The sequence below is a fragment of the Oncorhynchus mykiss genome, chromosome 25 (genome assembly GCF_013265735.2).
Source record: "Oncorhynchus mykiss isolate Arlee chromosome 25, USDA_OmykA_1.1, whole genome shotgun sequence".
NCBI classification, from domain to species: domain Eukaryota; kingdom Metazoa; phylum Chordata; class Actinopteri; order Salmoniformes; family Salmonidae; genus Oncorhynchus; species Oncorhynchus mykiss.
In genome coordinates, this window is record NC_048589.1 from 42,395,585 (window position 1) to 42,420,772 (window position 25,188).

General features: G+C 49.6%; 2 protein-coding genes across 7 annotated transcripts in view; both read left to right on the plus strand.

Annotated features, from left to right (window-relative positions):
• LOC110504277 (alpha-actinin-1) overlaps positions 1-22,458 on the plus strand; it is a 133,297-nt gene extending 110,839 nt beyond the window's left edge. For 2 of the 5 annotated variants that reach the window (XM_036962558.1, XM_036962557.1), the window contains exons 17-22: positions 1,680-1,814; positions 4,456-4,635; positions 5,559-5,705; positions 11,037-11,117; positions 19,520-19,678; positions 21,295-22,458. In XM_036962558.1, coding sequence (XP_036818453.1) covers positions 1,680-1,814; positions 4,456-4,635; positions 5,559-5,705; positions 11,037-11,117; positions 19,520-19,678; positions 21,295-21,453 — 861 coding nt within the window. In that variant the 3' untranslated portion in view covers positions 21,454-22,458. Of the gene's footprint in view, positions 1-1,679; positions 1,815-4,455; positions 4,636-5,558; positions 5,706-11,036; positions 11,118-18,998; positions 19,065-19,519; positions 19,679-21,294 lie in introns of all 5 variants that reach the window. The other 3 variants (XM_036962560.1, XM_036962559.1, XM_036962561.1) reach the window with 2 other exon arrangements.
• A 1,064-nt stretch (positions 22,459-23,522) lies between these two features.
• cn112 (CN112 protein) overlaps positions 23,523-25,188 on the plus strand; it is a 34,901-nt gene continuing 33,235 nt past the window's right edge. Inside the window, exons 1-2 of one of the 2 annotated variants that reach the window (XM_036962210.1) lie at positions 23,523-23,702; positions 24,205-24,282. In XM_036962210.1, the coding sequence (XP_036818105.1) occupies positions 23,643-23,702; positions 24,205-24,282 (138 nt within the window). In that variant the 5' untranslated portion in view covers positions 23,523-23,642. 2 annotated transcript variants of the gene reach the window in all.

A 25,188-nucleotide genomic window follows, 5' to 3' on the forward strand; every position in this document is an offset into this window, starting at 1 on the left:
AAGGTGTGGGACAGGCAACACATACAGGAGATCAACACTAAGTGTATGGGACAGGGTGTGGGACAGGGTGTGGGACAAGGTGTGGGACAGGCAACACGTACAGGAGATCAACACTAAGTGTATGGGACAGGGTGTGGGACAGGGTGTGGGACAAGGTGTGGGACAGGCAACACGTACAGGAGATCAACACTAAGTGTATGGGACAGGGTGTGGGACAGGGTGTGGGACAAGGTGTGGGACAGGCAACACGTACAGGAGATCAACACTAAGTGTATGGGACAGGGTGTGGGACAGGGTGTGGGACAAGGTGTGGGACAGGGTGTGGGACAGGGTGTCTCTCCCCCGGCCACCCCAGGTGAGACACCCCTCTATGACTCTAACCCCTGTCTCTCCCCCCACCACCCCAGGGGAGACACCCCTCTATGACTCTAACCCCTGTCTCTCCCCCACCACCCCAGGTGATACACCCCTCTATGACTCTAACCCCTCTCTCCCCCACCACCCCAGGTGAGACACCCCTCTATGACTCTAACCCCTGTCTCTCCCCCCACAACCCCAGGTGAGACACCCCTCTATGACTCTAACCCCTGTCTCTCCCCCACCACCCCAGGTGAGACACCCCTCTATGACTCTAACCCCTGTCTCTCCCTCCACCACCCCAGGTGAGACACCCCTCTATGACTCTAACCCCTGTCTCTCCCCCACCACCCCAGGTGAGACACCCCTCTATGACTCTAACCCCTGTCTCTCCCCCACCACCCCAGGTGATACACCCCTCTATGACTCTAACCCCTGTCTCTCCCCCCACCACCCCAGGTGAGACACCCCTCTATGACTCTAACCCCTGTCTCTCCCCCACCACCCCAGGTGATACACCCCTCTATGACTCTAACCCCTGTCTCTCCCCCACCACCCCAGGTGATACACCCCTCTATGACTCTAACCCCTGTCTCTCCCCCCACCACCCCAGGTGAGACACCCCTCTATGACTCTAACCCCTGTCTCTCCCCCCACCACCCCAGGTGAGACACCCCTCTATGACTCTAACCCCTGTCTCTCCCCCCACCACCCCAGGTGATACACCCCTCTATGACTCTAACCCCTGTCTCTCCCCCCACCACCCCAGGTGAGACACCCCTCTATGACTCTAACCCCTGTCTCTCCCCCCACCACCCCAGGTGAGACACCCCTCTATGACTCTAACCCCTGTCTCTCCCCCACCACCCGAGGTGAGACACCCATCTATGACTCTAACCCCTGTCTCTCCCCCCACCACCCCAGGTGATACACCCCTCTATGACTCTAACCCCTGTCTCTCCCCCCACCACCCCAGGTGAGACACCCCTCTATGACTCTAACCCCTGTCTCTCCCCCCACCACCCCAGGTGAGACACCCCTCTATGACTCTAACCCCTGTCTCTCCCCCACCACCCCAGGGGAGACACCCCTGTCTCTCCCCCCACCACCCCTGGTGATACACCCCTCTATGACTCTAACCCCTGTCTCTCCCCCCACCACCCCAGGTGAGACACCCCTCTATGACTCTAACCCCTGTCTCTCCCCCGGCCACCCCAGGTGATACACCCCTCTATGACTCTAACCCCTGTCTCTCCCCCGGCCACCCCAGGTGATACACCCCTTTATGACTCTAACCCCTGTTTCTCCCCCGGCCACCCCAGGTGAGACAGCTGGTGCCACAGAGGGACCAGGCCCTGATCGAGGAGCACGCCCGCCAGCAGAACAACGAACGTCTCCGGAGGCAGTTTGCCAACCAAGCCAATGTCATCGGGCCCTGGATACAAACCAAGATGGAGGTGAGTCTACACAGAGCAGAGCAGGTAGAGTTGGTTCTGGACAGAGCAGGTAGAGTTGGTACTGGACAGAACGGGTAGAGTTGGTTTTGGACAGAGCGGGTAGAGTTGGTTCTGGACAGAACGGGTAGAGTTGGTACTGGACAGAACGGGTAGAGTTGGTTCTGGACAGAACGGGTAGAGTTGGTTCTGGACAGAACAGGTAGAGTTGGTTCTGGACAGAACAGGTAGAGTTGGTTCTGGACAGAACAGGTAGAGTTGGTTCTGGACAGAACAGGTAGAGTTGGTTCTGGACAGAACAGGTAGAGTTGGTTCTGGACAGAACAGGTAGAGTTGGTTCTGGACAGAACAGGTAGAGTTGGTTCTGGACAGAACAGGTAGAGTTGGCTCTGGACAGAACAGTTGGTTCTGGACAGAACAGAACAGGTAGAGTCGGTTCTGGACAGAACAGAACCGGTAGAGTCGGTTCTGGACAGAACAGAACCGGTAGAGTCGGTTCTGGACAGAACAGAACAGGTAGAGTCGGTACTGGACAGAACAGGTAGAGTCGGTACTGGACAGAACAGGTAGAGTTGGTACTGGACAGAACAGGTAGAGTCGGTACTGGACAGAACAGAACAGGTAGAGTCGGTACTGGACAGAACAGGTAGAGTTGGTACTGGACAGAACAGAACAGGTAGAGTCGGTACTGGACAGAGCAGGTAGAGTTGGTACTGGACAGAACAGGTAGAGTTGGTACTGGACAGAACAGGTAGAGTTGGTACTGGACAGAGCAGGTAGAGTTGGTACTGGACAGAACAGAACCGGTAGAGTTGGTACTGGACAGAACAGGTTGAGTTGGTTCTGGATGGAACAGGTTGAGTTGGTTCTGGACGGAACAGGTTGAGTCGGTTCTGGACGGAACAGGTTGAGTCGGTTCTGGACGGAACAGGTTGAGTCGGTTCTGGACGGAACAGGTTGAGTTGGTTCTGGACGGAACAGGTTGAGTTGGTTCTGGACGGAACAGGTTGAGTTGGTTCTGGACGGAACAGGTTGAGTTGGTTCTGGACGGAACAGGTTGAGTCGGTTCTGGACAGAACAGAACAGGTAGAGTCGGTTCTGGACAGAACAGAACAGGTAGAGTCGGTTCTGGACAGAACAGAACAGGTAGAGTCGGTTCTGGACAGAACAGAACAGGTAGAGTCGGTTCTGGACAGAACAGAACAGGTAGAGTCGGTACTGGACAGAACAGGTAGAGTCGGTACTGGACAGAACAGAAATGGTAGAGTCGGTTCTGGACAGAACAGAACAGGTAGAGTCGGTACTGGACAGAACAGGTAGAGTCGGTACTGGACAGAACAGAACTGGTAGAGTCGGTTCTGGACAGAACAGAACAGGTAGAGTTGGTTCTGGACAGAACAGAACAGGTAGAGTTGGTTCTGGACAGAACAGAACAGGTAGAGTTGGTTCTGGACAGAACAGGTAGAGTCGGTACTGGACAGAACAGGTAGAGTCGTTACTGGACAGAACAGGTAGAGTCGGTACTGGACAGAACAGGTAGAGTCGGTACTGGACAGAACAGGTAGAGTCGGTACTGGACAGAACAGAAATGGTAGAGTCGGTTCTGGACAGAACAGAACAGGTAGAGTCGGTACTGGACAGAACAGGTAGAGTCGGTACTGGACAGAACAGAACTGGTAGAGTCGGTTCTGGACAGAACAGAACAGGTAGAGTCGGTTCTGGACAGAACAGAACAGGTAGAGTTGGTTCTGGACAGAACAGAACAGGTAGAGTTGGTTCTGGACAGAACAGAACAGGTAGAGTTGGTTCTGGACAGAACAGAACAGGTAGAGTTGGTTCTGGACAGAACAGAACTGGTAGAGTTGGTTCTGGACAGAACAGAACAGGTAGAGTTGGTACTGGACAGAACAGAACAGGTAGAGTTGGTACTGGACAGAACAGAACAGGTAGAGTTGGTTCTGGACAGAACAGAACAGGTAGAGTTGGTTCTGGACAGAACAGAACAGGTAGAGTTGGTACTGGACAGAACAGAACAGGTAGAGTTGGTACTGGATAGAACAGGTAGAGTTGGTACTGGACAGAACAGGTAGAGTTGGTTCTGGACAGAACAGAACAGGTAGAGTTGGTACTGGACAGAACAGGTAGAGTTGGTACTGGACAGAACAGAACAGGTAGAGTTGGTTCTGGACAGAACAGAACAGGTAGAGTTGGTACTGAACAGAACAGGTAGAGTTGTAAGTGTCAAAGACGCTTGGATTCAGACCACAACTTTTATCATGCCTGTCATCCTCAATCGTATCACCCCTGTCATCCTCAATCGTATCACCCCTGTCATCCTCAATCGTATCAACCCTGTCATCCTCAATCGTATCACTCCTGTCATCCTCAATCGTATCACCCCTGTCATCCTCAATCGTATCACCCCTGTCATCCTCAATCGTATCACCCCTGTCATCCTCAATCGTATCACCCCTGTCATCCTTAATCGTATCACCCCTGTCATCCTCAAAAACAGTTTTGTTTGTGTTCTCACGCCTGTTTCTATTCACAATCTAATTCAAACATTCTTTCCAGTAGGTCTTGACTCACACTCTCCTCATGTATTATCCTCCCTCTTCTCCTCCCTGTGTTTCTCTCTCTGCAGGAGATTGGTCGTATCTCTATCGAGATGCACGGAACCCTGGAGGATCAGCTGACCCACCTCCGCCAATACGAGAAGAACATCGTCAACTACAAGCCAAAGATCGACCAATTGGAGGGAGACCACCAGCTGATTCAGGAAGCTCTGATCTTCGACAACAAACACACCAACTATACCATGGAGGTGAGAAGCGCACATCTACACAACACTACACTATGGATTTACTGTAACACACGACTACCCAACACACAACTACACAACACGCAACTACACAACAAGCACATCAACTACATCATGGAAGGTAATGGAAAGAAATAGAAGTCCAACCGATCCCAAGAGAGGGTAAAAGTTGATCTTTACTGATCACCGCTACAGATCCCAAGAGAGGGTACAAGTTGATCTTTACTGATCACCGCTACAGATTCCAAGAGAGGGTACAAGTTGATCTTTACTGATCACCGCTACAGATCCCAAGAGAGGGTACAAGTTGATCTTTACTGATCACCGCTACAGATTCCAAGAGAGGGTACAAGTTGATCTTTACTGATCACCGCTACAGATCCCAAGAGAGGGTACAAGTTGATCTTTACTGATCACCGCTACAGATCCCAAGAGAGGGTACAAGTTGATCTTTACTGATCACCGCTACAGATTCCAAGAGAGGGTACAAGTTGATCTTTACTGATCACCGCTACAGATCCCAAGATAGGGTACACGTTGATCTTTACAGATCCCAAGAGAGAGTACAAGTTGATCTTTACTGATCACCGCTACAGATCCCAAGAGAGGGTACAAGTTGATCTTTACTGATCACAGCTACAGATCCCAAGAGAGGGTACACGTTGATCTTTACTGATCACCGCTACAGATCCCAAGAGAGGGTACAAGTTGATCTTTACTGATCACCGCTACAGATCCCAAGAGAGGGTACAAGTGGTATAGAATAGATGATCTGATCTTACGACGACCATCTTCAAACTTCTTGGTGTCTCAACTTCTTTCTTTCAATTCAATTTTCTCCCTCTCTCTCTTCCCCTCTCTCTACCTGTCTATCTGTTTCTCTCTTTCCTCTCTCTCCTCCTCTCCCTCTCTCGTCCTCCCTGCAGCATATCCGTGTGGGCTGGGAGCAGCTCCTGACCACCATCGCCAGAACCATCAACGAGATCGAGAACCAGATTCTGACGCGGGATGCCAAGGGCATCAGCCAGGACCAGATGAACGAGTTCAGAGCCTCCTTCAACCACTTCGACAGGGTCAGTTTCACAGAGAAGAGACCGTACAGGGAGGAAGAGGTGCTGTGGGGGGAGGGGTTAGACCGTTTCAGGGTCAGTTTCACAGAGAAGAGACCGTACAGGGAGGAAGAGGTGCTGTGGGGGGGGGGGGTTAGACGTTTCAGGGTCAGTTTCACAGAGAAGAGACCGTACAGGGAGGAAGAGGTGCTGTGGGGGGAGGGGTTAGACCGTTTCAGGGTCAGTTTCACAGAGAAGAGACCGTCCAGGGAGGAAGAGGTCCTGTGGGGGGGGGGGTTAGACTGTTTTAGGTCACATATACTGTATAGTACACTCATATTGCCTAACTACTGAATAGTACGGATCAGAATATCGTTATGGACGATGTGTTTTACACATATTTAGGCCGCATGAGCAAAGCGAGGAGGTTGAGGTGAGCGGAGGATCGTTTGTTGGGTCATTGAACCATGTTATTCCTCTCATAGTGGCACTAACAAAACTACAGGACGTGCATCATGTAGATAGTCAACCAGGACCAACTGATAACATCGATCGTGGTGTTTGAACTAATCTAACTTTACCATATCTGTTGATGAAGAGAAAGGAGATGATACATTAAGAACACACGTGTCCCAGAGACTTTTACCTTAGTCCTACTGCACTGACGAGAGAAAGGAGATGATACATTAAGAACACACGTGTCCCAGAGACTTTTACCTTAGTCCTACTGCACTGACGAGAGAAAGGAGATGATACATTAAGAACACACGTGTCCCAGAGACTTTTACCTTAGTCCTACTGCACTGACGAGAGAAAGGAGATGATACATTAAGAACACACGTGTCCCAGAGACTTTTACCTTAGTCCTACTGCACTGACGAGAGAAAGGAGATGATACATTAAGAACACACGTGTCCCAGAGACTTTTACCTTAGTCCTACTGCACTGACGAGAGAAAGGAGATGATACATTAAGAACACACGTGTCCCAGAGACTTTTACCTTAGTCCTACTGCACTGACGAGAGAAAGGAGATGATACATTAAGAACACACGTGTCCCAGAGACTTTTACCTTAGTCCTACTGCACTGACGAGAGAGAGGAGATGATACATTATGTCCCAGAGACTTTTACCTTAGTCCTACTGCACTGTCGAGAGAGAGAGGAGATGATACATTAAGAACACACGTGTCCCAGAGACTTTTACCTTAGTCCTACTGCACTGACGAGAGAAAGGAGATGATACATTAAGAACACACGTGTCCCAGAGACTTTTACCTTAGTCCTGCTGCACTGACGAGAGAAAGGAGATGATACATTAAGAACACACGTGTCCCAGAGACTTTTACCTTAGTCCTACTGCACTGACGAGAGAAAGGAGATGATACATTAAGAACACACGTGTCCCAGAGACTTTTACCTTAGTCCTACTGCACTGACGAGAGAAAGGAGATGATACATTAAGAATACACGTGTCCCAGAGACTTTTACCTTAGTCCTACTGCACTGACGAGAGAGAGAGGAGATGATACATTAACAACACACGTGTCCCAGAGACTTTTACCTTAGTCCTACTGCACTGTCGAGAGAGAGAGGAGATGATACATTAAGAACACACGTGTCCCAGAGACTTTTACCTTAGTCCTACTGCACTGATGAGAGAGAGGAGATGAGACTTTACCTTAGTCCTACTGCACTGACGAGAGAGAGGAGATGATACATTATGTCCCAGAGACTTTACCTTAGTCCTACTGCACTGACGAGAGAGAGGAGATGATACATTATGTCCCAGATACTTTACCTTAGTCCTACTGCACTGATGAGAGAGAGGAGATGATACATTATGTCCCAGAGACTTTACCTTAGTCCTACTGCACTGACGAGAGAGAGGAGATGAGACTTTACCTTAGTCCTACTGCACTGACGAGAAAGAGGAGATGAGACTTTACCTTAGTCCTACAGCACTGACGAGAGAGAGGAGATGAGACTTTACCTTAGTCCTACTGCACTGACGAGAGAGAGCATTTACAAAGCCTTTTTTAGGGGTGGTGTCTTTCTCTTTGTGGATAAAAATATATAGGGGAACTTTTCCCATGAAAAATGGCTGTGACCCAGGGAGCCCCGCCCAGGCAACCCGGTGACCCCCGCCCAGGCAAACCGGTGACCCAGGGACCCCGCCCAGGCAAACTGGTGACCCCCGCCCAGGCAAACCGGTGACCCAGGGACCCCGCCCAGGCAAACTGGTGACCCCCGCCCAGGCAAACCGTTGTTTCAGCCAAACAAGACTCGTTACAGATACAGTGCATCAGAGTACATAGTACACGCCGAATGAAAAATAAATCCACTTTCAACTCTACCAATAGTTTTTTTCTCTCAATAATACCTACTCTGATCTTCATGCCCTCTAGCCAACAGCTCACAGATACAGTATTTAACCAGGCAAGTCAGTTCAGAATGACGGTCTAGGAACAGTGGGTTAACTTCCTTGTTCAGGGGCAGAACGACAGATTTGTACCTTGTCAGCTCGGGGATTTGATCTTGCAACCTTCCGGTTACTAGTCCAACACTCTAACCACTAGGCTACCCTGATAGACTAGTCTACATGATGAGCCAAGACCAAATTCTTATTTACAATGACGGCTTTCCCCCGACCAAACCCGGATGACCCTGTGCCAATTGTGCGCCGCCCTATGGGACTCCCGATCACGGCCGGTTGTGATACAGCCCGGGGATCGAACCAGGGTCTTTAGTGACGCCTTTAGCACTGAAATGCAGTGCCTTAGACATCTGCGCCACTCGTGAGGGTAGGCTAGTCAACATGATTAGATTATTATGGATGAGAGAGATATATATATATATATATATATATATATTTTTTTTTTTGAATTTGTTGGTCAAACGGCAGTCAAGCATCGATCGTCATGGTCACCACGGTCACCACGGTCACCACAATAAGAAGAATAAAGGTTAGGACTGTGAACTTTTACCACCCTGTGATAACACCCGAGTTAATCTGTAGCCTAATGAACATGGTTTCTACGACATCATAGTGGAGGAAGAACCCCCAAACACATCACATCATCTCGTGAATGTACTTCAATATTCATTCTTATTATATCAAGGCATTTCCACCGCCATTTCTCGCACAATCAATTTTTATCTGTCGCCATTTATAAAATTGTACTTGAAAACGTCCTAATTCTCCTCTGTCTTTTACACATGAAAACATGTGGATGTAATTGTGGTCAGTGAGTGTAATTTCCATTAGGATAAAATAAAATAATCTACTTTTTTGTTTATTCTGTTGTTACTAGCGATAGGCCTATTCCTAAATAAAAAAAAACATGTTATAAAATAATTATGTGGACCCCCCCTGAAGTACCTCTGTGGACCCCCCTGCAGTACCTCTGTGGACCCCCCCCACCCCAGTTTGAATAATATAGTCCCCTATTGCTATTTAACCTATGTGGTGCTATGTACCCAAGATCAGTCCCAGGGACGCCTGAGGGGGGGGGGGGGGGGGGACGTTTTGGTTTTTGCTCTAGCACTACACAGCTGAATCAACTCATCATGAATTGAATCAGCTGTATAGTGCTAGGGCAAAAAACAAAACAAAATGTGCCCCCATTTGGGGACCCCGGGACCAAGTTTGGGAAACACTGTGTTACTGTATATGATGTGAAATGAATGATACCTCGTACTGTCTACTATAGTCTGCTGGCCACACTGCACCTAACAGCTCTGAATGCCTCCATATGACACAGCACCTCACCTCAGGTCCTAATGTTTGGCACTGTTGTGTTTTCTGTCTCTTCTTGTGCATGGTCCCAACCCCTTATCAACCATCCCCAACCCCTTATCAACCATCCCCTCCTATTCCCAACCCCTTATCAACCATCCCCAACCCCTTATCAACCATCCCCTCCTATTCCCAACCCCTTATCAACCATCCCCAACCCCTTATCAACCATCCCCTCCTATCCCCAACCCCTTATCAACCATCCCCTCCTATTCCCAACCCCTTATCAACCATCCCCAACCCCTTATCAACCATCCCCAACCCCTTATCAACCATCCCCTCCTATCCCCAACCCCTTATCAACCATCCCCTCCTATTCCCAACCCCTTATCAACCATCCCCAACCCCTTATCAACCATCCCCAACCCCTTATCAACCCCCCCCGTCTCCAACCCCATATCAACCATCCCCAACCCCATATCAACCATCCCCAACCCCTTATCAACCATCTCCAACCCCTTATCAACCTCCCCATCTCAACCCCTTATCAACAATCCCCAACCCCTTATCAACCCCCCCATCCCCAACCCCTTATCAACCCCCCCCATCACAACCCCTTATCAACAATCCCCAACCCCTTATCAACCCCCCCATCCCCAACCCCTTATCAACCCCCCCCATCTCAACCCCTTATCAACAATCCCCAACCCCTTATCAACCCCCCCACCCCAACCCCTTATCAACCATCCCCATCCCCAACCCCTTATCACCCCCCCCATCTCCAACCCCTTATCAACCCCCCCATCTCCAACCCCTTATCAACCCCCCCATCCCCAACCCCTTATCAACCCCCCCATCCCCAACCCCTTATCAACCCCCCCATCCCCAACCCCTTATCAACCCCCCCATCCCCAACCCCTTATCAACCATCCCCTCCTATCTCCAACCCCTTATCAACCCCCCCATCCCCAACCCCTTATCAACCCCCCCATCCCCAACCCCTTATCAACCCCCCCATCCCCAACCCCTTATCAACCCCCCCATCCCCAACCCCTTATCAACCATCCCCTCCTATCTCCAACCCCTTATCAACCCCCCCATCCCCAACCCCTTATCAACCCCCCCATCCCCAACCCCTTATCAACCCCCCCATCCCCAACCCCTTATCAACCCCCCCATCCCCAACCCCTTATCAACCATCCCCTCCTATCCCCAACCCCTTATCAACCCCCCCATCCCCAACCCCTTATCAACCATCCCCAACCCCTTATCAACCATCCCCTCCTATTCCCAACCCCTTATCAACCATCCCCTCCTACCCCCAACCCCTTATCAACCAACCCCTCCTACCCCCAACCCCTTATCAACCATCCCCTCCTACCCCCAACCCCTTATCAACCAACCCCCCCATCCCCAACCCCTTATCAACCATCCACCCCAACCCCTTATCAACCATCCACCCCTACCCCCTCTCCCTCTGCATGACGCACACCCACCCTCTCCAATCCACCCTGCTCCTCCTGCCCACCCCCACTTCACATGCACCTGGCCCACACTCACCTGGCCTTTGGTACCTGGCACACCTGGTTGGCACCCCCACCGCACCTGACACCCTAGGACCACTCAGGCACTCTGGGGGCTGAGGAGTTCAAGGCCTGCCTGATCAGCCTGGGCTTCGATATAGCCAACGATGCACAGGTACTGAGGTTAACAATGTTGGTTTGTTTTGTTCTCTTTCTTCCTCTACTTCCCTCTACTCCCCTCTACCTCCCTCTACTCCCCTCTACCTCTCTACTCCCCTCTACCTCTCTACTCCCCTCTACCTCTCTACTCCCCCCTACCTCCCTCTACTCTCCTCTAACCCCCTCTACCTCTCTACTCCCCTCTACCTCCCTCTACTCCCCTCTACCTCCCTCTACTCCCCTCTACCTCTCTACTCCCCTCTACCTCTCTACTCCCCTCTACCTCTCTACTCCCCTCTACCTCCCTCTACTCCCCTCTACCTCTCTACTCCCCTCTACCTCCCTCTACTCCCCCCTACCTCCCTCTACTCCCCTCTAACCACCTCTACTCCCCTCTACCTCCCTCTACTCCCCTCTACCTCCCTCTACTCCCCTCTACCTCCCTCTACTCCCCTCTACCTCCCTCTACTCCCCTCTAACCACCTCTACTCCCCTCTACCTCCCTCTACTCCCCCCTACCTCCCTCTACTCCCCTCTAACCACCTCTACTCCCCTCTACTCCCCTCTACCTCCCTCTACTCCCCTCTACCTCCCTCTACTCCCCTCTACCTCTCTACTCCCCTCTACCTCTCTACTCCCCCCTACCGCCCTCTACTCCCCTCGACCTCCCTCTACTCCCCTCTACCTCTCTACTCCCCTCTACCTCTCTACTCCCCTCTACCTCTCTACTCCCCTCTACCTCTCTACTCCCCTCTACCTCTCTACTCCCCTCTACCTCTCTACCTCTCTACTCCCCTCTACCTCTCTAACCCCCTCTACCTCTCTAACCCCCTCTACCTCTCTAACCCCCTCTACCTCTCTAACCCCCTCTACCTCTCTAACCCCCTCTACCTCTCTCTACTCCCCCTTACCTCCCTCTACTCCCCCCTACCTCCCTCTACTCCCCCCTACCTCCCTCTACTCCCCCCTACCTCCCTCTACTTCCCCCTACCTCCCTCTACTCCCCTCTACCTCCCTCAACTCCCCTCTACCTCTGTACTCCCCTCTACCTCTCCTACTCCCCTCTACCTCACTACTCCCCTCTACCTCTCTAACCCCCTCTACCTCTCTCTACTCCCCCTTACCTCCCTATACTCCCCCCTACCTCCCTCTACTCCCCCCTACCTCCCTCTACTCCCCCCTACCTCCCTCTACTCCCCCCTACCTACCTCTACTCCCCCTTACCTCCCTCTACTCCCCCCTACCTCCCTCTACTCCCCCCTACCTCCCTCTAACCCCCCTACCTCCCTCTACTTCCCCCTACCTCCCTCTACTTCCCCCTATCTCCCTCTACTCCCCCTACCTCTCTCTACTCCCCTCTACCTCTCTCTACTCCCCTCTACCTCTCTCTACTCCTCTCTACCTCTCTACTCCCCTCTACCTCTCTCTACTCTCTCTACTCCCCTCTACCTCTCTCTACCCTCCCCTACCTCCCTCTACTCTCCTCTACCTCTCTCTACTCTCCTCTACCTCTCTACTCCCCCTACCTCTCTCTACTCCCCCCTACCTCCCTCTACTCCCCCTCCCTCTACTCTCCTTTAACCACCTCTACCCCTCTATCTCTCTCTACTCCCCCCACCTCTCTCTACTCCCCCCTACCTCCCTCTACTCCCCCCTACCTCCCTCTACTCCACCCTACCTCCCTCTACTCCCCCCCTACCTCCCTCTACTCTCCTCTAACCACCCTCTACTCTCCTCTAACCACCTCTACCCCTCTACCTCTCTCTACTCCCCCCTACCTCCCTCTACTCCCCCCTACCTCCCTCTACTCCCCCCTACCTCCCTCTACTCCCCCCCTACCTCCCTCTACTCTCCTCTAACCACCTCTACTCCTCCCTCTACTCTCCTCTAACCACCTCTACCCCTCTACCTCTCTCTACTCCCCCCTACCTCTCTCTACTCCCCCTACCTCCCTCTACTCTCCTCTAACCACCTCTACTCCTCCCTCTACTCTCCTCTAACCACCTCTACTCCTCCCTCTACTCTCCTCTAACCACCTCTACTCCCCCTACCTCCCTCTACTCTCCTCTAACCACCTCTACCTCTCTCTACTCCCCCTACCTCCCTCTACTCTCCTCTAACCACCTCTACTCCCCCTACCTCCCTCTACTCTCCTCTAACCACCTCTACCTCTCTCTACTCCCCCTACCTCCCTCTACTCTCCTCTACCTCTCTCTACTCCCCCTACCTCCCTCTACTCTCCTCTACCTCTCTCTACTCCCCCTACCTCCCTCTACTCTCCTCTAACCACCTCTACTCCCCCTACCTCCCTCTCCTCTCCTAACCACCTCTACTCTCCTCTAACCACCTCTACTCTCCTAACCACCTCTACTCTCCTCTAACCACCTCTACTCTCCTAACCACCTCTACTCTCCTCTAACCACCTCTACCCCCCCTACCTCCCTCTACTCTCCTCTAACCACCTCTACCCCCCCTACCTCCCTCTACTCTCCTCTAACCACCTCTACTCCCCCCTACCTCCCTCTACTCTCCTCTAACCACCTCTACTCCCCCCTACCTCCCTCTACTCTCCTCTAACCACCTCTACTCTCCTCTAACCACCTCTACTCCCCCCTACCTCCCTCTACTCTCCTCTAACCACCTCTACTCTCCTCTAACCACCTCTACTCCCCCCTACCTCCCTCTACTCTCCTCTAACCACCTCTACTCTCCTCTAACCACCTCTACTCCCCCCTACCTCCCTCTACTCTCCTCTAACCACCTCTACTCTCCTCTAACCACCTCTACTCCCCCCTACCTCCCTCTACTCTCCTCTAACCACCTCTACTCCCCCCTACCTCCCTCTACTCTCCTCTAACCACCTCTACTCCCCCCTACCTCCCTCTACTCTCCTCTAACCACCTCTACTCTCCTATAACCACCTCTACTCCCCCTACCTCCCTCTACTCTCCTCTAACCACCTCTACTCTCCTCTAACCACCTCTACCTCCCTCTACTCTCCTCTAACCACCTCTACTCCCCCTACCTCCCTCTACTCTCCTCTAACCACCTCTACCTCCCTCTACTCTCCTCTAACCACCTCTACTCTCCTCTAACCACCTCTACTCTCCTCTAACCACCTCTACTCTCCTAACCACCTCTACTCTCCTCTAACCACCTCTACCCCCCCTACCTCCCTCTACTCTCCTCTAACCACCTCTACTCCCCCCTACCTCCCTCTACTCTCCTCTAACCACCTCTACTCCCCCCTACCTCCCTCTACTCTCCTCTAACCACCTCTACTCTCCTCTAACCACCTCTACTCTCCTCTAACCACCTCTACTCTCCTCTAACCACCTCTACTCTCCTCTAACCACCTCTACTCTCCTCTAACCACCTCTACCCCCCTCTACTCTCCTCTAACCACCTCTACTCTCCTCTAACCACCTCTACTCTCCTCTAACCACCTCTACTCTCCTCTAACCACCTCTAACCACCTCTACTCTCCTCTAACCACCTCTAACCACCTCTACTCTCCTCTAACCACCTCTACTCTCCTCTAACCACCTCTACTCTCCTCTAACCACCTCTACTCTCCTCTAACCACCTCTACTCTCCTCTAACCACCTCTACTCTCCTCTAACCACCTCTACTCTCCTCTAACCACCTCTACTCTCCTCTAACCACCTCTACTCTCCTCTAACCACCTCTACTCTCCTCTAACCACCTCTACTCTCCTCTAACCACCTCTACTCTCCTCTAACCACCTCTACTCTCCTCTAACCACCTCTACTCTCCTCTACCTCCCTCTACTCTCCTCTAACCACCTCTACTCCTCCCTCTACTCTCCTCTAACCACCTCTACTCCTCCCTCTACTCTCCTCTACTCTCCTCTAACCACCTCTACTCCCCCTACCTCCCTCTACTCTCCTCTAACCACCTCTACTCCTCCCTCTACTCTCCTCTAACCACCTCTACTCCTCCCTCTACTCTCCTCTAACCACCTCTACCTCCCTCTACTCTCCTCTAACCACCTCTACTCTCCTCTAACCACCTCTACCTCCCTCTACTCTCCTCTAACCACCTCTACCTCCCTCTACTCTCCTCTAACCACCTCTACTCTCCTCTAACCACCTCTACCTCCCTCTACTCTCCTCTAACCACCTCTACCTCCCTCTACTCTCCTCTAACCACCTCTACTCTCCTCTAACCACCTCTACCTCCCTCTACTCTCCTCTAACCACCTCTACCTCCCTCTACTCTCCTCTCCTAACCACCTCTACCTCCCTCTACTCTCCTCTAACCACCTCTACTCTCCTCTAACCACCTCTACTCTCCTCTAACCACCTCTACTCTCCTCTAACCACCTCTACCTCCCTCTACTCTCCTCTAACCACCTCTACTCTCCTCTAACCACCTCTACTCTCCTCTAACCACCTCTACCTCCCTCTACTCTCCTCTCCTAACCACCTCTACCTCCCTCTACTCTCCTCTAACCACCTCTACTCCCCCTACCTCCCTCTACTCTCCTCTAACCACCTCTACCTCCCTCTACTCTCCTCTAACCACCTCTACCTCCCTCTACTCTCCTCTAACCACCTCTACCTCCCTCTACTCTCCTCTCCTAACCACCTCTACCTCCCTCTACTCTCCTCTAACCACCTCTACCTCCCTCTACTCTCCTCTCCTAACCACCTCTACCTCCCTCTACTCTCTCCTAACCACCTCTACCTCCCTCTACTCTCCGCTAACCACCTCTACCTCCCTCTACTCTCTCCTAACCACCTCTACCTCCCTCTACTCTCTCCTAACCACCTCTACCTCCCTCTACTCTCTCCTAACCACCTCTACCTCCCTCTACTCTCCTCTAACCACCTCTACCTCCCTCTACTCTCCTCTCCTAACCACCTCTACCTCCCTCTACTCTCCTCTCCTAACCACCTCTACCTCCCTCTACTCTCCTCTAACCACCTCTACTCTCCTCTAACCACCTCTACCTCCCTCTACTCTCCTCTAACCACCTCTACCTCCCTCTACTCTCCTCTAACCACCTCTACTCTCCTCTAACCACCTCTCCTCTCCTCTAACCACCTCTACTCTCCTCTAACCACCTCTACTCTCCTCTAACCACCTCTACTCTCCTCTAACCACCTCTACTCTCCTCTAACCACCTCTACTCTCCTCTAACCACCTCTACTCTCCTCTAACCACCTCTACTCTCCTCTAACCACCTCTACTCTCCTCTAACCACCTCTACTCTCCTCTAACCACCTCTACTCTCCTCTAACCACCTCTACTCTCCTCTACCTCCCTCTACTCTCCTCTAACCACCTCTACTCTCCTCTAACCACCTCTCCTCTCCTCTAACCACCTCTACTCTCCTCTAACCACCTCTACTCTCCTCTAACCACCTCTACTCTCCTCTAACCACCTCTACTCTCCTCTAACCACCTCTACTCTCCTCTAACCACCTCTACTCTCCTCTAACCACCTCTACTCTCCTCTACCTCCCTCTACTCTCCTCTAACCACCTCTACTCTCCTCTAACCACCTCTACTCTCCTCTAACCACCTCTACTCTCCTCTAACCACCTCTACCCCCCCTACCTCCCTCTACTCTCCTCTAACCACCTCTACTCCCCCCTACCTCCCTCTACTCTCCTCTAACCACCTCTACTCTCCTCTAACCACCTCTACTCTCCTCTAACCACCTCTACCTCCCTCTCCTCTCCTAACCACCTCTCCTCTCCTAACCACCTCTACTCTCCTCTAACCACCTCTACTCTCCTCTAACCACCTCTACTCTCCCCTAACCACCTCTACTCCCCCTACCTCCCTCTACTCTCCCCTAACCACCTCTACTCTCCTCTAACCACCTCTACTCTCCCCTAACCACCTCTACTCCCCCCTACCTCCCTCTACTCTCCTCTAACCACCTCTACCCCCCTCTACTCTCCTCTAACCACCTCTACTCCCCCCTACCTCCCTCTACTCTCCTCTAACCACCTCTACCCCTCTACCTCTCTCTACCTCCCTCTACCTCCCTCTACTCTCCTCTAACCACCTCTACTCTCCTCTAACCACCTCTACCTCCCTCTCCTCTCCTAACCACCTCTACTCTCCTCTAACCACCTCTACTCTCCTCTAACCACCTCTACTCTCCTCTAACCACCTCTACCCCTCTACCTCTCTCTACCTCCCTCTACCTCCCTCTACTCTCCTCTAACCACCTCTACTCTCCTCTAACCACCTCTACCTCCCTCTCCTCTCCTAACCACCTCTACTCTCCTCTAACCACCTCTATTCTCCTCTAACCACCTCTACTCTCCTAACCACCTCTACTCTCCTCTAACCACCTCTACTCTCCTAACCACCTCTACTCTCCTCTAACCACCTCTACCTCCCTCTCCTCTCCTAACCACCTCTACTCCCCCCTACCTCCCTCTACTCTCCTCTAACCACCTCTACTCTCCTAACCACCTCTACTCTCCTCTAACCACCTCTACCCCCCCTACCTCCCTCTACTCTCCTCTAACCACCTCTACTCCCCCCTACCTCCCTCTACTCTCCTCTAACCACCTCTACCCCCCCTACCTCCCTCTCCTCTCCTAACCACCTCTACTCCTCCCTCTACCTCTCCTAACCACCTCTACTCTCCTCTAACCACCTCTACTCTCCTAACCACCTCTACTCTCCTCTAACCACCTCTACCCCCCCTACCTCCCTCTACTCTCCTCTAACCACCTCTACTCCCCCCTACCTCCCTCTACTCTCCTCTAACCACCTCTACTCCCCCCTACCTCCCTCTACTCTCCTCTAACCACCTCTACCCCCCCTACCTCCCTCTACTCTCCTCTAACCACCTCTACTCCCCCCTACCTCCCTCTACTCTCCTCTAACCACCTCTACTCCCCCCTACCTCCCTCTACTCTCCTCTAACCACCTCTACTCTCCTCTAACCACCTCTACTCTCCTCTAACCACCTCTACTCTCCTCTAACCACCTCTACTCTCCTCTAACCACCTCTACTCCCCCTACCTCCCTCTACTCCCCCTACCTCCCTCTACTCTCCTCTAACCACCTCTACCCCTCCCTCTCCTCTAACCACCTCTACCCCTCCCTCTCCTCTCCTAACCACCTCTACTCTCCTCTAACCACCTCTACTCCTCCCTCTCCTCTCCTAACCACCTCTACTCTCCTCTAACCACCTCTACTCTCCTCTAACCACCTCTACTCTCCTCTAACCACCTCTACTCTCCTCTAACCACCTCTACCCCCCTCTACTCTCCTCTAACCACCTCTCCTCTCCTCTAACCACCTCTACTCCTCCCTCTCCTCTCCTAACCACCTCTACTCTCCTCTAACCACCTCTACTCTCCTCTAACCACCTCTACTCTCCTCTAACCACCTCTACTCTCCTCTAACCACCTCTACTCTCCTCTACTCTCCTCTAACCACCTCTACCCCCCTCTACTCTCCTCTACCCCCCTCTACTCTCCTCTAACCACCTCTACTCTCCTCTAACCACCTCTACCCCCCTCTACTCTCCTCTAACCACCTCTACTCTCCTCTAACCACCTCTACTCTCCTCTAACCACCTCTACTCTCCTCTAACCACCTCTACTCTCCTCTAACCACCTCTACTCTCCTCTAACCATCTCTACCCCCCTCTACTCTCCTCTAACCACCTCTACTCTCCTCTAACCACCTCTACCCCTTTACCTTTATTCTTCTGATTCTTCTTCTACCCCTTCTTACTATCCTTCCTCCAATTTTCCTTTCTCAATGTCATGTGACATCCCTCTCCTACTCTATTTCCCCCTCAATACCTCCTCCTCCTCAATACCTCCTATCACTTTTCAATCTTCTTCCTCGTTCGTTCCTCCTCCGTACTGTTTGTCCCTCTCTGATACCTGTAGAAGAAAACAGGGATGATGGAAGCTGAAGACTTCAAAACCTGCCTTATCTCCCTCGGTTACAACATGGTAAAGCCTAAACATCCGCTCCAATCCCCTCCCTCAGTCAAGTATCCTCCCATGGTTACTTATACACGTTCCAAAATGTGTTTAGTCTGCCTTGTAGTCATTTGTGGAAACTGTTCACTTGTCTCTTCAAGATCAGTCTGCATTGAATTGGAAAATAAATGTTTCACCAGTCATGATCACGTGTGTTGTAAAAAACAGAAAATCATCTATCGTCTCTGAATAACTGTATATTACTGTGTAAACATTCTAGTTTGTTTACTGTCTCTATAGCCTGGTCCCTGTCACATCTGTTTGTGCTGTCATACAATGACCATAGTTGGCAAGACAGCACAAACAGATCTGGAAACCAGGCTATGTCTCAAATGGCCCTACATAGTGCACAACTTTTGACCAGAGCCCAAAAGGGCCCCACAATGGTTCCCGTGGTGACGGTGTTCGTGGCTCCTGTCCAATAGGGTGAAGCAGAGTTCTCTCGCATCATGAGCATCGTGGATCCCAACCGGGTGGGCGTGGTCACGTTCCAGGCCTTCATAGACTTCATGTCCCGGGAGACGGCCGACACAGACACCGCTGACCAGGTCATGGCCTCCTTCAAGGTCCTGGCTGGGGACAAGGTACTCCTCCAACTAGACCAGGGATGGGCAACTTTGATAGGGGTGGGAGCCACAAAAAAAATCTGAACTCATCATGAGGGGCCGCAGTGGCTTGTGGGTCTGTGTACCCACATCCATACACACACGCATACAGTCAGAGCCGGCCCTAGCCTTTTGGGGGCCAAAATCGAAATCTTGACAGCGGAGAGTTTTAGAGTACATTTTCTGTAAATCTACACATTTTGCCATAAGGTAGAGACAAATGTTTGCAGTTTTTAAAGGCCCAGTACAGTCAAAAAACAGATATTCCTCCATTTTATATATATATTTCCACACTGAGGTTTGAATAATAGTCGGTCAGTATCAGTCGGTCAATCAATCAATCAAATGTATTCATAAAGCTCACTGAAAGCCAGTCTAAGAAGCGGTAGATCGGTTCTACGTGCTCTATTTCTATGCTTCCTATTTCTATGCTTCCTATTTCTATGCTTCCCGTTCTTAAATTTAGTTTTCATGTCTTTTACTTTCGGTTTTGTACACCAGCTTCAAAGAGCTGAAAATACAATATTTTTGGTCATTGAAAATATATATTTCTCAGCGGCTTAGGATGGTACAATGATTCTCTACACTATATATACTTTGCTTGTTTTGTCACAAACTGAAATTAGGCGAACTATTAGAATTTTTATCACAACACAGCTGATTTCAAATAATTAAAGCTTGATGATGATGATCAGTTGGTTATTTGAATCAATAAATTCAATTTAGCCTCAAATGAATAATGAAACCTGTTCAGTTTGGTTTAAATAATGCAAAAACAAAGTGTTGGAGAAGAAAGTAAAAGTGCAATATGTGCCATGTAAGAAAAGCTAACGTTTCAGTTCCTTGCTCAGAACATGAGGACATATGAAAGCTGGTGGTGGTGAGTCTTCAATATTCGGCCCTAATTAATCGGCCGACCTCTAGTTTCAATTATGTAAAATATATATTTCTCAGCGGCGTGGATGGTACAATGATTCTCTACACTATATATACTTTGCTTGTTTTGTCACATAAACTGAAATTAGGCGAACTATTAGAATTTATCCAACCAGGAAATGGCGGAGCAATTTTTGCTTATTGCACATTTAAGCAGGTACTTACTTTGGCCACTGCCAAATCTTGCTTAGGGCCCCCAAAAGCCTAGGCCTCTAGAGGCGTTTTTGTCTGATGAGCTTCCCTGATATTTTCCGGAACATTCCGATACCTTTCTGATGCATTTCAGTGATTTACGGCTGCAAACACACCTTTCCCATATTTCCAAGTCATTTGAAACACATATTCAAGTTATTAGCCTTTACGAACATAGAAACTTGGTTGCAGTTTCTGTGCCACAACAGGTTTTTTTTTTTATACATTTTTATACATTTAATACTGGTAATTAGAATGTGTTGTTTGGTGTCAAGTTATATGGCTACATTTTGTATGATTTTATGATTGCTTACTAAAAAGCTATTGTTTACCTTTTTTATTTATAAATACATAAACGTCTATTTGTGTGGCCCACGGCCAACCACTGATTTTATATTTTGGCCAAACGAGCCCAAAGGTTTGAGAACCCCTAGACTGTTCTTACCTTCTCGTTTCCCCTCCACCAGAACTACATCCTGGCCGATGAGCTTCGTCGTGAGTTGCCTCCTGACCAGGCAGAGTACTGTATTGCCCGCATGGCTCCCTACGCAGGCCCCGACGCGATACCCGGTGCCCTCGACTACATGTCCTTCTCCACCGCACTCTACGGAGAGAGTGACCTCTGAGTGACCTTTGACCCCTAACATGTGAGGTCGCTCACCAGCCTACCTGCTCTTACCACCGCCCCCCGCAAGACCCTCCTACTGCCCCAACACCGCAGCTCTGCTCTAGCATAGGTGCCAGATCTGTTTGTGTTGTCTTACCCAACTCATTGTTGTCACGCCAGTTTAGCAAAACACAGATCTGGCATCAGGCTAGCCCTGCTCTATAATGCTCAAAACAGCACAGACAAATCTGGCATCAGGCTAGCCCTGCTCTATAATGCTCAAAACAGCACAGACAAATCTGGCATCAGGCTAGCCCTGCTCTATAATGCTCAAAACAGCACAGACAAATCTGGCATCAGGCTAGCCCTGCTCTACAACGCTCATAACAGCACAGACAAATCTGGCATCAGGCTAGCCCTGCTCTACAACGCTCATAACAGCACAGACAAATCTGGCATCAGGCTAGCCCTGCTATACAACGCTCATAACAGCACAGACAAATCTGGCATCAGGCTAGCCCTGCTCTATAATGCTAACATGTTTTTTCTATGTTCCTGGCCTTATCTTATATGTCATAATCATCTTGTCTGCCCACCCCCCCTTCCTTTTCCACTCATTCCCCCCTCCGCCAACCCCTTTACTGGTGTAGGCTGAAGTTGCCCCTAGATGCTGATCTGGGGTCAGTTTAGCACTTTCCCCACTCTAGTAGTTAGTTAGGATTGAGGGAGTGAAAGCTGATCCTAGATCTGTACCCAAGGGAAACTTCACCCCCGGACGGAGCAAGCCCCTTCCCTCCCTCATACTTTGTCTCAGTTGGACTCGCTTCCCATGCAGCAACACTCTCCAGGTTTACAAAAAGGGAGAGAAATGTGTTTTTATTTTTCTTGTTATTGTTTTTCTTCATAAAATGAATAAAGCTAACATATTTTATTATACAGAACAAAAAAAGGTATTTTTCTTCACCTGGTAAAAAAAAAAGAAAGAAACAACAATTGAAATAAAGATAAATTGCTATACTTGGTCCTTAATTTACCCATTGTTTTCTCCTTTGATAAGTACACAGTGACATTAATAACCGATGACGTTTATTGTGTCTGTGATGAAACTATATGTGATATTCAAAATGAACTATCTCCAGCATAAGTATGACATTGTGAAGCGATGTTGCTGAACATAAGACAATATCAAGCTGGAAAGTAGCTTTAGGTGCAGGTGTAATATGGTTCAATTTGGCACGAGGGGTTTGTGGTATATGGCCAATATACCACGGCTAAGGTCTGTTCTTAGTTACGACGCAACGCGGAGTGCCTGGATACAACCATTAGCCGTGGTATATTGGCCATATCACAAACCCCTGTGTCTTATTGCTATTATCAACTGGTTACCAACGTAATTAGAGGAGTAAAAATACATGTTTTGTCATAGCCGTGGTATACGGTCTCATATACCACGGCTGTCAGCCAATCAGCATTCAGGGCCGGAACCACCCAGTTTATAATAAAAATGAATGGTAGCTGGGGTGATAGACTGGATGTAGATTGGCTATAGGGCAATGCTGAGGATACAAGAGGAATATGCAATATCATATTCTGACATTTGAGCCCTGGGAGGTTATATACCCAAGTTCAGTCCACCCTGCTAGCAAGAAGTAGTTATATTACTTTGTGTTTGAGAAGAATCCTGTTCCTGTACAGCGTTTTCTTTGGGCTGCTGGCTCTGGTCGTCTGCCAGAAGAAGATCGAAGAATGGATTCAGAGGCTGATAAAGAAGAAGAGACTGGGAGAAGAGCTTATTCATTTCCTTGATTCACTTACATATTTATGTTGGATTCTGTAATCAAATTACAGTAATCTGGACAATGGAAGAAATTAATTAAGTGGGTTTGGCATGTTATTTAGATCAATGTTATTTACAGAAACATGTAGCTAATGTGGGGCTTTTTTTTCTAAATATAACATGTGACTAAAGTAATATGCCCACATATCTCATACGTATGACCAATAATTCATCAGCCAAAATCATACAAATAACACTGCTTCAGTGTTTCTACCTCTGTCACTCCACATGCGGAACTAAAAATGGGAGTTTATGGAACATCCGGGAATTATAGGGAGTAGGACTTACTCGTCAGTGCGTCCGACAGAATTCACCTTCCGCAGTGAACAACAAGTAACATGGGGTTGTAGCGTTATCTGGGTCGAATAATCATGTTGACCTTCAAAGCATTACAGAGGAACAAAACCCTTAAATATGGAGTTCCCATGTTGGTGAGTCATAGGTTTGATACGGTCTTTTTCAGTTTCGTGACTAGACTTTTGCTCGCTAGAGAGAGGGTAGCTAGCTTAGCTATCAGTGGTTATTAGCTTATCAGCTAAAGTTGACTACATGAACTAGATAGCAGCTTGAGCATTAGCATCAACATGTAGGCTACAAACACGAAGAACAGTCATTATAAAATCCGATCAATTAACTCATAGCTAGCTAGTTAAGTGGTTTCGTGCCGTTAGCTGCTGAAGCGACTGACAAAATACAAGCCAATCTCCAAACAATGAAAGTACAAGTGACCTGAGACATCATCTTCAATAGATATGTTAACTAGAAGCACTAATAAATCGTCCGTCCTCTTGTTTAAACACACAACTGCATATTCATCCCTGACAGCATACAATTTTAGTTTCAATAGTTAGTGCAGTCAGAGATAGTATGAATGTACTGTATATTGATGACAATGCCTCATTATGAAACCAATTTATGGATTCTGTTTCTAAGTTGCTGGTAGTGGGAGGTTCCTTTGGGCTCCGGGAGTTCACACAGATCCGCTACGATGCTCAGAAGATCATGAAGAAGGTAAAGCAGCTGATCCAGCATAATGAAATCAACACTGTGTCCTCTGAAATGTCTGAAAAACTACCGTAGACACTGTGAAGAGGAGACCAACAGAACAGACAGGCAGTATTTTTTTTTATTTTTTTTTATTTCACCTTTATTTAACCAGGTAGGCTAGTTGAGAACAAGTTCTCATTTGCAACTGCGACCTGGCCAAGATAAGGCATAGCAGTGTGAACAGACAACACAGAGTTACACATGGAGTAAACAATTAACAAGTCAATAACACAGTAGAAAAAAAGGGGAGTCTATATATACATTGTGTGCAAAAGGCATGAGGTAGGCAAATAATTACAATTATGCAGATTAACACTGGAGTGATAAATGATCAGATGGTTATGTACAGGTAGAGATATTGGTGTGCAAAAGAGCAGAAAAATAAAAATAAATAAATAAAAACAGTATGGGGGTGAGGTAGGTGAAAATGGGTGGGCTATTTACCAATAGACTATGTACAGCTGCAGCGATCGGTTAGCTGCTCAGATAGCAGATGTTTGAAGTTGGTGAGGGAGATAAAAGTCTCCAACTTCAGCGATTTTTGCAATTCGTTCCAGTCACAGGCAGCAGAGAACTGGAACGAAAGGCGGCCAAATGAGGTGTTGGCTTTAGGGATGATCAGTGAGATACACCTGCTGGAGCGCGTGCTACGGATGGGTGTTGCCATCGTAACCAGTGAACTGAGATAAGGCGGAGCTTTACCTAGCATGGACTTGTAGATGACCTGGAGCCAGTGGGTCTGGCGACGAATATGTAGCGAGGGCCAGCCGACTAGAGCATACAAGTCGCAGTGGTGGGTGGTATAAGGTGCTTTAGTGACAAAACGGATGGCACTGTGATAAACTGCATCCAGTTTGCTGAGTAGAGTGT